Raw genomic sequence first — 12,911 nt, forward strand, 5'->3', positions numbered from 1 at the left:
ACCAGCAGAACGTGTCCGTACACCAAGAGCTGTGACGATTATCCTCTTACTACGCTTGACCGTGTAATCGCAGCCAGCACACTTCCTGTCATCATAAAAGTGCGGCAGTTATGTGAACCTACGGAAGTGATCAGCACCCTGCCCGGTCCTGCCAGAGTCCTGTCGGAGGAAGCGGATTGTCTTCCGGAGTCGCTTCCGCGGTCCTGCTGAGAAATCTGCTCGGTCACCGGTTATTGTCGAGGACTCTGGCCGCCCTATACATCGGGACTGGCCGCCTCTTAATTGTCGAAGTGCCATTAGAGAGTGAAATCCCTTGTAGGCGACCGTTTCGTGTGGTTCAGTCATGCACGTTGCCCCGATTACTGCTATTCTACGTAGAAGATAGGTTCACTCTGCTAGCTACAAGCGTAATTATTAGTTTGCGTAATCACTGAACTTTGCAACACTCCAACTGTATTGAATGGCTGTTTAATTTTACTACGTAGACATACTAAAAAAACCGTAAAAATAACAAAATAGACGCCTCTATGTAGCCACTCCTACTCCTCAAAATAGATTATACCTCTGTAATTACGGAAAGTCAACGTAAGTAATAGATATGTAATTATAGTTAAATATCCACTAATGGATTAAAAAGTCCTATAGTTTTCGGAGTCTAGGGGCTAACAATCACCTATATTTTAAACTCGACCAGAAAGGATGTTACTATACGAAAGTACATTTTTTGTGAACTACTTTAATTCTAGTAGCCAAATAATTCTTTTGCCTGATAATGCAATGCATATGTTATATATCGTACCCAATTTTTTATAGAGAACAGATCCTAAAAAGTACGATTTGGCTTTATAACCACCTGCTGTACATTTTGTTCTATCTCCACAAAACCATGTTTAACTTTTTGAATATGTGCTGGTCAATCATTTGTTCAAACCGCCTATCCTAACAAATTAGAGGTAGAACGCTACATAAAACGTAATTATCAAGCTATGGATGTTTCTTTAAATTAATGCAAAATAGGGTAGAAGCAGCAATCACATTACATTTGTGTACATTTCTCATAATTTTGCTTCTGAGTATACCAAACAATTTAAAACTAAATTATATTGTTAGACCTAGAAAATAACATATTGTATTGTGTACAGTAGAAAGTAATTACTTCTAACCAAAGATTGTAATATAATACATATTGAAAAGTCTTTAAATCGTAGATCAATCTCAATTCTAGAACAACTTGTCTTTGTACAACTTTCTCATCTGGATTCTTGAGACATCGCCACGAGACGTCACCCAATTAGACATTTATTTAACTGCTTGTCCATCTCAATAAGTTTCCAACTCTCGTTTTCTTGTCAATAGAGTAAATTTCACTCCGTTCTCTCCTTGTTTTCACTATAACTTCACCGTATATTTTAACTTTCTATTAAAACTATTATTAAGAAAAGGATTAGTTACTCGTACATTTCTCATTTATTATAATTTGATCAGTTTAAACTTATAACTGTTAATATGATGTTTACATGTATATAATTTTAATGTACTTTATAAACATATTATAAAATCTTTCTAAGCATGAATCGCGAGATAATTTTCTAAAATTTGTGATTGTGAATAGAGGAAGTTCCATGAAACATATATATTTATAGATAAGAATGAGTTCTATAATGGTACATGTCCAACCATAGAATTTAGCTGAGCGTCGTTGAAGCCTCTCTCTCAGAAGGGTAACACAATTTATCTTTTGCTTGACAAAAACTGTACAACGTTCTTTTCCGCATGGTTGTATTTATCTCTATCCGCCAGTAAAGAAATGAGCTATATGCTTAAAAATTTGTATTGAACGTCAGCGAAGCAAGTTACGCGACACGTGGTGTGGCGTACTTCTACTTAAAAATTATTGATTTAGTCAATGCAAAATATGCAGTATTAAACCAAGTTTCTGGAATCTGAGGTTTTAAATATAACATTTAGTATATCGTTATTTCATTCCATTTGTTAAATCTACACAATTTTAAAACGTTGATTGTAAGACTCACAAAAACACGAATAAGATACAAAAAATATAGTTCTAAGATACGCCCAGGTTGCTTTATTTAATAAATAATTTGATATCAACTAATTAGTTTACTCAATTTAAAATTATATTCAATTAAACAATGTTATATACAAAAATATACATAAAATTGTAATCTATTATGAATCCATGCACCTTTTAGAATACGTGATAATATTATACACTAATTGTATATTAATAATGGATTAACAAACTGAAATAAAAGGGAATATATAAAGGGTAACTTCTCGGTGGATATCACCAGAATGAATTGAGCTAGACTCTGTATATTCTGTATATTCATTTCTGTATATCACTCAGAAGGCTGAATAAATACTTCATCTACCTGTCAGATTTCCACTAGATACTTCGAGAGTGATTCGAGTTTTTCAAATTGGCATGCAAATTCAGCGTGATTGTTTCGCGACACGTGGTCTAGTTCTTCTACCTTGTAAAACAAATAGAGTGACTTCTACTTCTACTATAATGTGACCTTACGTAGTAATCAACGTGATGATGGTCATCATCGTTGTGGTAGCTATCTTGCAGACCACCGCCGTCTTCTAGGCCGCCGCCCTCGTAGTTTTCGTGGCTGTAGAGTTCCTGAGACTGATCGTGCTCGTACTGAGACTCGTACGCCGGCATCCCCAGACATGAGGCGACACACCACACGACCACTAGCGTCAACTGTAACTGACAACATACTTAGTGTTACTTTGACAACACACCAGCAACACAGGCAACATGCCACCTCGGTATCAAGCACTGTTTAGAATTGCTTTACCAGATATAATATTCAAGAAGGGAATTATTGTTAAACACACATCATAGATATGTGAAGTTGTTAAAATGTTGGATCTCAGCTTTATTGTTTGAGACAAGTTTAATGCTAGCATTCAGCTTATTTATCCCTCGAATAATTTATAACAATTTCTTTATTTAAAATTCATAACTTAAATTCCAGAGTTTATATTCCGCAAATATTTTGTTCTACAAATTTCTTTTCGGAATTTTATGTTGGCAAAGGGAAATTTCAATTCTTAAAACAGGGGCCGTAGCCCTTAACATACCAAAAGTTCTCTGTGTATGGGCGGGTCTTGCAAGGTGTTTTGCGTCGCAATTTCTTTTTATTCGACATGAATGTTAGTTTAGATATTGTTCAAAATTCGCATTGAGTCAGTTCTTCTTTCTATTGTTTTTCTAAGAAAGTAATTTATAAACTGGACAACATATTTATCTATACAATAAATGTTCAACCCCTCCCCTATAACGTTTCTCTATATAAGTTTGGTCAGAAAAAACATTAACTTTTATATTATATTTAACATATTTAATTCCATACAATTTGCTAGAAGTTTTTTCTTTTATGATGACCAAAAAGACTAATGTTTCAAACCAGGAGTTAATGTTGTTTTGGTTGCTAAAAATGACAACCAGTATACATTTCATAATTACTTTAAAAATTATCAAGAACTATTATATTTACTTTTTTTATTTAATAATACCTAAAAAGCCTTAATTTTACTTTTTTATAGCTTAGTGGTTTCTTTTAATAAATATTCAAATTAAAAATAACGTTTCCAAAAACAAGTATAGCAATATTCACTGTACATTTTTACAAAAACCTTTACCATATTAGATACTAATACATAATACATAAACTACCCAGAATAACTAACAATTTAAAAAGTTTCAAATAAAAATCGAGCATCCACTATAGCAAGAAGTTGAAAACACTAGGCAACCCACTCCTCACTCCACCTTTAATAGTATAGTCTGCAAACTATTGACATTAACGATTGAAATATTTAATCGCTAGTGTTGAATTTGTCCCAAATTATATATTTTTTATATACCAAACAACTAAAAATAACATTTAAATTGGTTTCATATATAAATAAAGAGTTAAATTTATGCATTATTTTACAAAAGTTGTATTTTTATATGTTTAAAAGTAATTTAGAAAATAAATTATGAGTTACAGTTAAATTTGTATGTAAGATTTAGGAGGAATAAATACAAAAGGTGTTTAAAAAACCAACAAATTAAAGAACCCTAAAACACTGCATGTTTGTTTAAAATTTATCAAATAAATCATCGTACAGTGTTTGTAATAGTTGATAATTAAGCCCACATTCAGCCTATCTACCAAAGCGAGAGAAGGGTCGAACCTACTGTCTACTATCACCGTCCAATATTGTAATACATCAGAGCTTGTTCAAGATATATACTTAAACTTCTTGAATACTTATATTTAATCATTATGTTGCTCTCTTGACCTGTTCATTGGAATTTCTTAAGTAACTCATAAAATTTTGAAGATTTTGGCTAAGCTATTTAAATAAGGAATGTCTGACACCGCTTATTTTATAATGTCATTAGTATTGCATATATTGAGGGAAAGTTGAATATGATTTCTGTACTGGCACGCACTGCGTGCGTTATGTGTTGTTGAAGAACAATTCACAAGATAGTAACGCGTGATGCACTTTGTTTCGTGTACAGAACAATGCGGTACTCGTACAGAGTTCAGATATTATCGGGGGACATTGTCTGGTCTAGCCTTTCTCCCTGTTGTTTGTTCTGGTATTAGTTAGGTATAGAAAAATGTCACCCTGGCCTTTGAACGTTTGCCAAATATGATACAAACTCTGTTGTTGTCACAGCTTACTTCTTTTATTACGTAACTAATTCTAAAGCATTATATTTTTAATGTTTTTAAGTGGGTATACTCAATACAAATATTATTATATAAATACAAAACTATCTTTCAAAATTCACAAAATACCTATTTAAGGGGCGCAATGTAAGAGAGCATTTTAATATTTATTGATTAATATATTATGAATCTGTTCATATATTTTTTTCATTTTCACTCTAAAATTTTGAAAATATAATCTAATTAGAGAGCTACAAATAAATTTATAAAGTAACTGTTAAAGGTGGTAGACTTCTAGTAATTATTATTATGTAATATTTGAATACAAGGAACTTCAAACGTCAATTAAATATTAATTTCTAGCAAAGACATCATACAAATGTCATGCTAGAATTTAATGTACATTTATATAATAAATATTCGCAGACTCAGAATTAAAAAATAAATGTACAACAAATAAAAGACAGCAATGTTTTTACGATTCTTACAAGCCTATACTTAAAAGTGTAAAATGTTCCTCCGATCAACAAGAATTATTCGAATTGATCCAGATTACAATAATAAAGGTATATTTTAATGTTCTACAATCTGTTTCACATACATCATTATTATCTAATGTACTCTAAATAAAATTGGATGGCTACAAGAAGGTAAAAGTTTTACATTAAAACAGCTTATTAAGTGAAAAATCTGAAATTTCAATAGTTTTAGAAGTCTTTGTTGTATCACAATTAAAAGTTAGTTTAATTTTATTATTATTATTTTTAAATGTGTACAATTAAGAGTACTGGACTTCATTTAATAGTACTTTAAAATTGTGATTACAAGTTTGAATATAAAAAACAGTTCAATAACAAACGAATAATAAATTCCCAATAGTTGTACTACGACGTGTCTAAACGAACGTACAAACAAGAGACACACATATTCCACACAAGAGCACACGAGGAAGCTCCACTACCTTGGTTGTCATGATTCACTCACTGGCGGCGCTACGCGGTGACTACAGACGAACTACGGGACCGACGGGGGTCCGAGCCGTTATATACGGGGGGAAAGCAGCGCACATTAACTATATCCGATATAACATTCCATTATTTTATCCACAGTTGCGATACACAGTGTGTGCGTTACGTGTATTATACAACAGTTGCGTCATGTGGGGCAGTCTGCCGGCCAGGGCACAATGCAGGCTCAGATATTTGGACAGAGGCTCACTTGATTGACCATTGTCAAGGGTATTCAATGAAGGGAGAATCTGGTTAGGGTTAACATGACAATGAAATTATAATATCGTACAAGTGGTATATTTATAATGTTGGAAATGTTAAGGCTGCTCAAAATATACAGTCATCACAGAATAACTGTTATACAAAATAAATGAAACCCCATCAAAAGTGGCGCGGAAAGTATCCTAATCTTTACAAAATTATCATTCAATGCCGTATGCAGCCTTATATTCTTTCTTTTTAGAAAGACATAGCCCTAAAACGCTCTCCTGCCTAAGTACTTATTAATGCTGCATACACTATAATGGTAGTATATAAAAGTACACTGATAATTACTTTGAATAAACGTGATTATTTTATCCGATTTTTATTTCGTTAACTATAAAAATGTAAGGCGATACAATAAGCGGCTACTAAAACTTAAAAATTCATTTACCCGCAAGAATTTTCAAAATTGTGTGCCAGAATTGCTTAAACCCCAAACATGCTGCAGACATATCTTTTACCTGTCTGAAGTTTTTACTCACATCGATGGTTATTTAATTTTAGTAAATTCCTCTATACAAAGTGAACACAGGCGGGCCACTGATTTTAGCGTTAAAGCAAATGAAGATCCAAAACTCCATTTCAGCTGAACTCCTCCTATTTTGTGGTCAAAGAACTCGATGAAATTATTTTGAACCCGCCAAAAAATCTGTAAGGAAATTTTTGGGAGGTCGGGTGTTGTTTTCTTTAAATTTTTAAATGCATAGGTGGGGCACGTGGGACCTCATTTCAAAGGTCTTTTGATAAAGATCATTTCAGAAAATATTTTTCAATTTAACTTGCTGCAAACGAAGAGGGTGTTGAAAATAAATGCAGGGTTTTTATTGTTACGTTATTGAACAACCTATGAAACTCCAAATTTTACCCTAAATAGTTGCGAACCTAGCCTTCCAAAAAATACCTAAGAAAGTTCAGTTCCCAAGCAATTCAGACATTTTAAAGTTATTTACATTTTAAAATTTTTACAAGTAAAAAATATTAAAGTACACCAAATTAAAGGTAGTAAAATAACAATATTTTTGTATTTGACTATCTCTAACACGGCTTCGGTTCAGTAGGCAAAAATAACAATTCCAAATGATTTTAGTCATACAATATATTGTAATAAGATAGTTGAACACTAATGATACTTTGAAAAGTCCTTCATCAAGCCCACCAATACCTTACAGGTGTTTAAACTGTTTCCCAATGCTAAACTCCAACAGCCCACTATAGCTGTCTACTGAACACTGGATTTCTTCTGGAGAAGAACACTGCATTTCTTATTCTTTCATCATAAACTCTCTAGTATTATGCTTTGTAATATGTTAGTGCTTGTTTGGTACTTAATTGACCGTTTCAAAATTAGTTCACCAGATTAAGTTTTATAACAATGACTAAATCTGCATTTTTGTTATTTGTTACCAGAAGAACAATGCACACCTTGTCATTTGAAAAAAGGTTGACGAGAATAAAATTCCAGAGAAAATAAAAACATAACAGATAATATGAAGAACATGAAGATAAGCCAAATTGCCTGGTATCCCAATAGATAGACACTGAAATTCGGCAATGTACTTCGTATTAGAGGATGATAAGAATTATGGAATAACTGGAAAAATTTTACAAGTTTTACAAATAAATTGTTTAGAGAGTTTTGATTATTTGGATGAGTTTTTTTTATTGAAATTGTTATTTTTGCCTACTGAACAGCAACCGCTCGAATTAAAGCCAAAGTTTAAATATAAACAAATATTTTACTACCTTTTTTGGGTGTAATGCAAACCACATGGTTGTATATTATATTTTTTAGTTATAAAAAATTTAATGAATTTGTAAAATGTAAATAGTTTTGCAACCTCGAAATTATTTGAAAACTGAACATTCTTAGTTGTTTTCGGTAAAATTTAGAGTTTCATAATTTGTTCAATAAATTAATAATAAAAAACCTACTAAAGCTGTTTTTAACACCCTGTACATTTATAATATAAGATAAATAGAAAAACAATTATTTTGAAATTATATGACTTAAGATACTTTTGAAATGAGGTACTTACTACACGCTCCTCTTTACATTTAAAACTTCAGAAAAAACAACCATCATCCCCAAAAATATCCCTTAGAGAGTTTTGAGGGTTCAAAACAATTTGGCGAATTCTTTGGCCACAAAATAGGGAAAGGTGTGTGAAATAGCTTAAATATGAGACTTAATGGAAAATAAAAATACCTCTTTTGTTCTTTGTCACCTTAAAAACAATATATATATATAATATATATATATATATATATATATATATATATATATATATATATATATTCATATTATATAAGTACAGTAATAGTAAATTTGGAATTTCTATATTGTTATATGTGTTTTTCAAACAAAGCACAATATCTCTTCTGATTTACTAATACTCAATTGATAAGTGTAAAATTAATTTGTTCTTCGATTGCTTATCTTAGTATTTACCAACATACAGTAACAGGACCAGTCTGTTCACAGTATGTGGATTATATGTAATGTTATAAACATTCACTGAATGTGCCAGGGTATTTGGTACGACTTCCATAGTCGCTTCTTGTTTTCAAAACAATATTTTAATTATCTGCAATATTTTCTGTCCATATTTAAAATGATGTAACACTAGCCAGATATACTCGTTTGCTTTGCTATTAAGTCTTCGATCTCTTAGTCCTCGAAACACGAGCCGGTAAACTAAAAAGGTAACAGAAAACTTGATAAAGAGAGTTGGAGGATCGAGATGTCCGGAACAGGAGGTGGAAACAAGAGACTAAAAGAACTGGCACTGTTCACACTGTGTACTTCAGCTTGTCAGGTGTTACTATATAACATGGTCAGTCTCAGCAGTCCGTGTGAATCTGGTAGTAAGTATAAGTAATTGTCCTGATAACCTATTATCATGTGAGGCTGAGAGTGTTAAAACATATTTGTTGCCTTATGTACTACTATTAAGTTTGCTAATATGTTTACAAAACAGCGTTTTTTGTTTAAAACTTGTTTAAAAACTTACACACCTTTTGTCAAAAAATTTAATTGTCTGAGCGTTAAATGAAGACTAGCACTTGAGGGCCTAGAAAATGTTCATTTCTGTTTTTAAGTATGTCTGCCCGGCCGATATCAGGAAAATAAACTGAACTTCAGACTTGAATTCTTGCATGACACTTTGTTTCTATGTAAATACTGATTTCGATGATGGTACATGTTACTACACGCGATTTTGCGTTACTAAATATTTTTACTTTATTATTATTTTTAATTGGTCTTTTGTATAAAATGATGGCAACTAGAAAATAGCAGAATTAATAAATTAGTGAACAACCTTAGAACAATCATATGAGAGTTTAACATATGACATACTAATAAAAAGAGATTTGCATTTCGGACTTATACCGTCGTTATTATAACGCAAATGTTCGAAATAACACCGTCTTTTCAAAGCGTTTATAGTCGATAGTAAACTTTACACAAAGGACATATGTACGAGCATATTCAATCAGTAAAAAAATAATCGAGTGGAATTCGATGAGGTTGGATTTCAGCGCACTCTTGCGACGAGGTTATCACCGGAAATTTTATTATTTAAACATCACTATGAAACATAGCTAAATAAACAAAAGGACGAATTTATATTGTAGCAAGATATCTCGAGAAAGATTTTATCTGTGGATTTTGATTGAATCTTTATTTCTATATATAGAAGAATGAGTTCTATGATGGCACATGTCCACATTTGGCACACAATTTCTCTTTTGTCTGCCGGGAGCTCTAATGTCTTCTCTCTATGGTATTTGTATTCTATCATTCCGCATCTTGAGATCAATATAAGCAATAGACTTGAAACTTTGCATGAAACCTCAGCAAAGACTTCTCCGCGACGCGTGTTGTGGTTTCCTCCTACCTTACTTTATACTTAATTAACAAACCTTTTGTTATCATGAACTCAACCATTAATATTTTCTCTTATATTTTAAGCCTAAATTAAAGTTCAAGGGAAAATATAACAGTTCAATTATGTTATTTATTTTTACAATTAATTCTAAATGTTTTTTTTACCAAAAATACATTAAGTATTCCTTTCAGTTTTAACAAACAAAATAAAAAAGTAGAGATACTCTTTTTTCCCAGATAGTGATAGTACCCACCATGAAATAACAAAAATAAATGTAACATGACTGTTTTGGAATCGAAGTAAAGAAGGCATTTATTATTACACAACAGAAAAAACAATACATAAAGAAATGATAACACAACAGGTTTTTTGAATCGATTCAACGTTTTTAATCAAAATTTGCTGTGTGAAACAACTAAGTGTACTTTAATTACTGCCAAAGATGTTGGAAAGAGTGAAACCAACGCACTGCTCCCTTTTTGGACTACAGCAAAGCGTTTATTAATCTCATCATCAACAAACAGGAATCCTTATAAAGTTTAATAGAAACTGCAATAGAATTGTTTAGTACTGTCTGGAAAGACGTTTTCAAGAAAATGCCCATCACCACAACCATCCACATCCAGCCCACTATCACCCGCGCCTCGGGAAATACCAAAAAGGTCAATCCTAGCACCAACCTCGATTATATTATTTACAAATAATATACTGCCTGAGGGTATCCTCTTCTCAACCTTCATGGATGGAAGTTTAAAAAAAAAAAAAACTATCAATTTAGCTGTCACGCCCTAATCATGTTTTGACAACGCCAAATTATCACTGACAATTACTTGCTGAACACATCTAAAATCAGTTATGTAGCTTTCGGCAAGTGAGCTGACACAGTCCACTGTAACACAAATGTACTATAGAAGTTTCCTTTATATTAGAGAAGTTAGTAAAGCCTTGAAGATTATCAATACCACATTAAGTCACAAGTCACGTTTTTACAAAATAAAATCTACATTTGAAACCACTGAAGCTGCTAAGCACTACTAACTAAACTAATCTACTGAAAATACTGTTGATTCTGGCGTTTTACAAGTATACTCCGCTAATCGAAAGTTATTCTGGTCTTCATCAGATCTTCAAATACAGAAACTTATATTTTATTATACCATATTTCTGGCAAGCCACATGGTTTGCCCAGTGAAAGAGAGAGTTAGTTCTAGAGGGCTAGTTCTAGTTCTTAATTTACACAAATCATGGAGCCAGGTTATAATTCTCGTAACCACGTAGCCATTTCATTTTCTCAGCATCATGGATATAGGCCAGAAATCGATAGATGTTTGAATTTAGGCATAACCAAGCCTATTAGTTCAGTCATATAGCAGCTCATGTAGTTTTTGTTTCAAAACATAATGGCAAATTTCGCTTGTGTGGTGATTGCAAATTTAGTATTAAGTCCTTACAGTGATATCAAGCGGTATTCTATGCCACGATTTGAAGCCCTTCTTTATAGATTAACAGGTGGTAAGAGGTTTCCAAATTGGATCTTTCAGATGCCAACCTTCAGCTGGAACTGAGGAAGAGTCTGCTTTTAAAAACTTAGTTACTTTTTAATGCAACAGAGACGTGTACCTTATAACAGAAATGTTCTGCCATATTAGCTACGGATACTTCTCTCTATGGAGTGGGTACTGTGCTCTCATTAAGATATCTAGATGGTTTAAAGCATGCTGTAGCATTTGGTTCTAAGACTCTTACCGATGCTGAGAAGGGTTATGAACAGATTGAAAAGGAAGCTCTTTCTATAATTTTTGGGTTCAAGAAGTTTCATCAATACTTGCAAGGAACTTAATATCTTTTTAATAACTCACGGATCATAAACCGTTGGTGTCACTTTTACATCCTAATAAGCAATTATCTGTTTTATACTCTATCCAGACTTCAGATATGGACGATTACCTTAATGAGCCGTTTTGCCATCCGTTACAGATCAAGCGATAAATATCGAAATGCTGATGCTTTAACCCGTCTTCCTTGTGGCCTTTATTTGATATTTGAGAACTTAGTGTTGCAATAGGATTAAAGAAGATAGGATGTCTCTATCTTTCCGATAAGTTATAAGCACGTAGCTGAATAAACAAACAAAGTATGGCACATGGATGGTCAGATTCTTCTCCATGAAATGATGTTAAACCATATTTCGACCGTAGATATGGGTCTTACTGTAAAATCTCAGGTACGTATATTTAAATGTGAGCTTACTTGTATTGTGGTGCCATCAAAGCTGAACCATCTGTTCTGGATTTATTTCATACAGCTCAATGGACTTACGAGTATTTATTCTTATGAAGTAGGAAGACAGCATTCTATTTTTAAGAGTAGATTTATTTATAAATGACAAATCAAAACAAAGAATATAGTTTTAGTTTTTTCTCCCAAACGAAAAATTGTAATTGCTTTAATATAATTTATGCTAATATCAGGAGTCTCAAAAGAAATTTAAACGTCTTTCTATCTGAAATTTTTGAATTTCAAGAAAATTTGCATTTTATAGTTTTAAGTGAGATTTGGGTTGAAAAAGACGAAATTAATTTGTTTAATATTACGGGATTCCAGCTTTTTGCCTGTTGCAATGATTCTTATCGATCCGGTGGAACTTTATGTTATGTTAAAAATGGTATATCTGTTAATCAGGTTGATTTAAATATGCACACTGCTGATGCATTGCTTTTAGATGTTAAGTTTAATGATAATTCCTTTAAGTTGTTATGTGTTTATAGGCTACACAGTCACACAGAAAATCAATCAATATATTGAAGAAATTTCTGACATTATACTAGAAATTAAAAACAATGTTATTTATAAAGGGGATATATAAATTTAGATCTGATTGGAAATTCTACAAGCAAACAAAATTATTTAAATGTATTTATAATGTATACAATTATGTGTATAATGTATACAATTTATAATGTATGCAATATCTTGGATTGGTATTGGACGAGAAACTTAACTGGAAAGAACATATTTTGGATTTACACAACAAATTG

The 12,911-nt window shown here is 32.1% G+C and overlaps 1 protein-coding gene across 1 annotated transcript in view; it reads right to left on the reverse strand.

The window, feature by feature from the left end:
• Positions 1-12,911, reverse strand: part of LOC124358325 — a 77,751-nt gene that overhangs the window by 35,361 nt on the left and 29,479 nt on the right. The window contains exon 2 of the mRNA XM_046810624.1: positions 2,549-2,743. Within this exon, the coding sequence (XP_046666580.1) occupies positions 2,549-2,743 (195 nt within the window). The remainder of the gene's footprint in view (positions 1-2,548; positions 2,744-12,911) is intronic.

This window comes from Homalodisca vitripennis, chromosome 3 (assembly GCF_021130785.1).
Source record: "Homalodisca vitripennis isolate AUS2020 chromosome 3, UT_GWSS_2.1, whole genome shotgun sequence".
NCBI classification, from domain to species: domain Eukaryota; kingdom Metazoa; phylum Arthropoda; class Insecta; order Hemiptera; family Cicadellidae; genus Homalodisca; species Homalodisca vitripennis.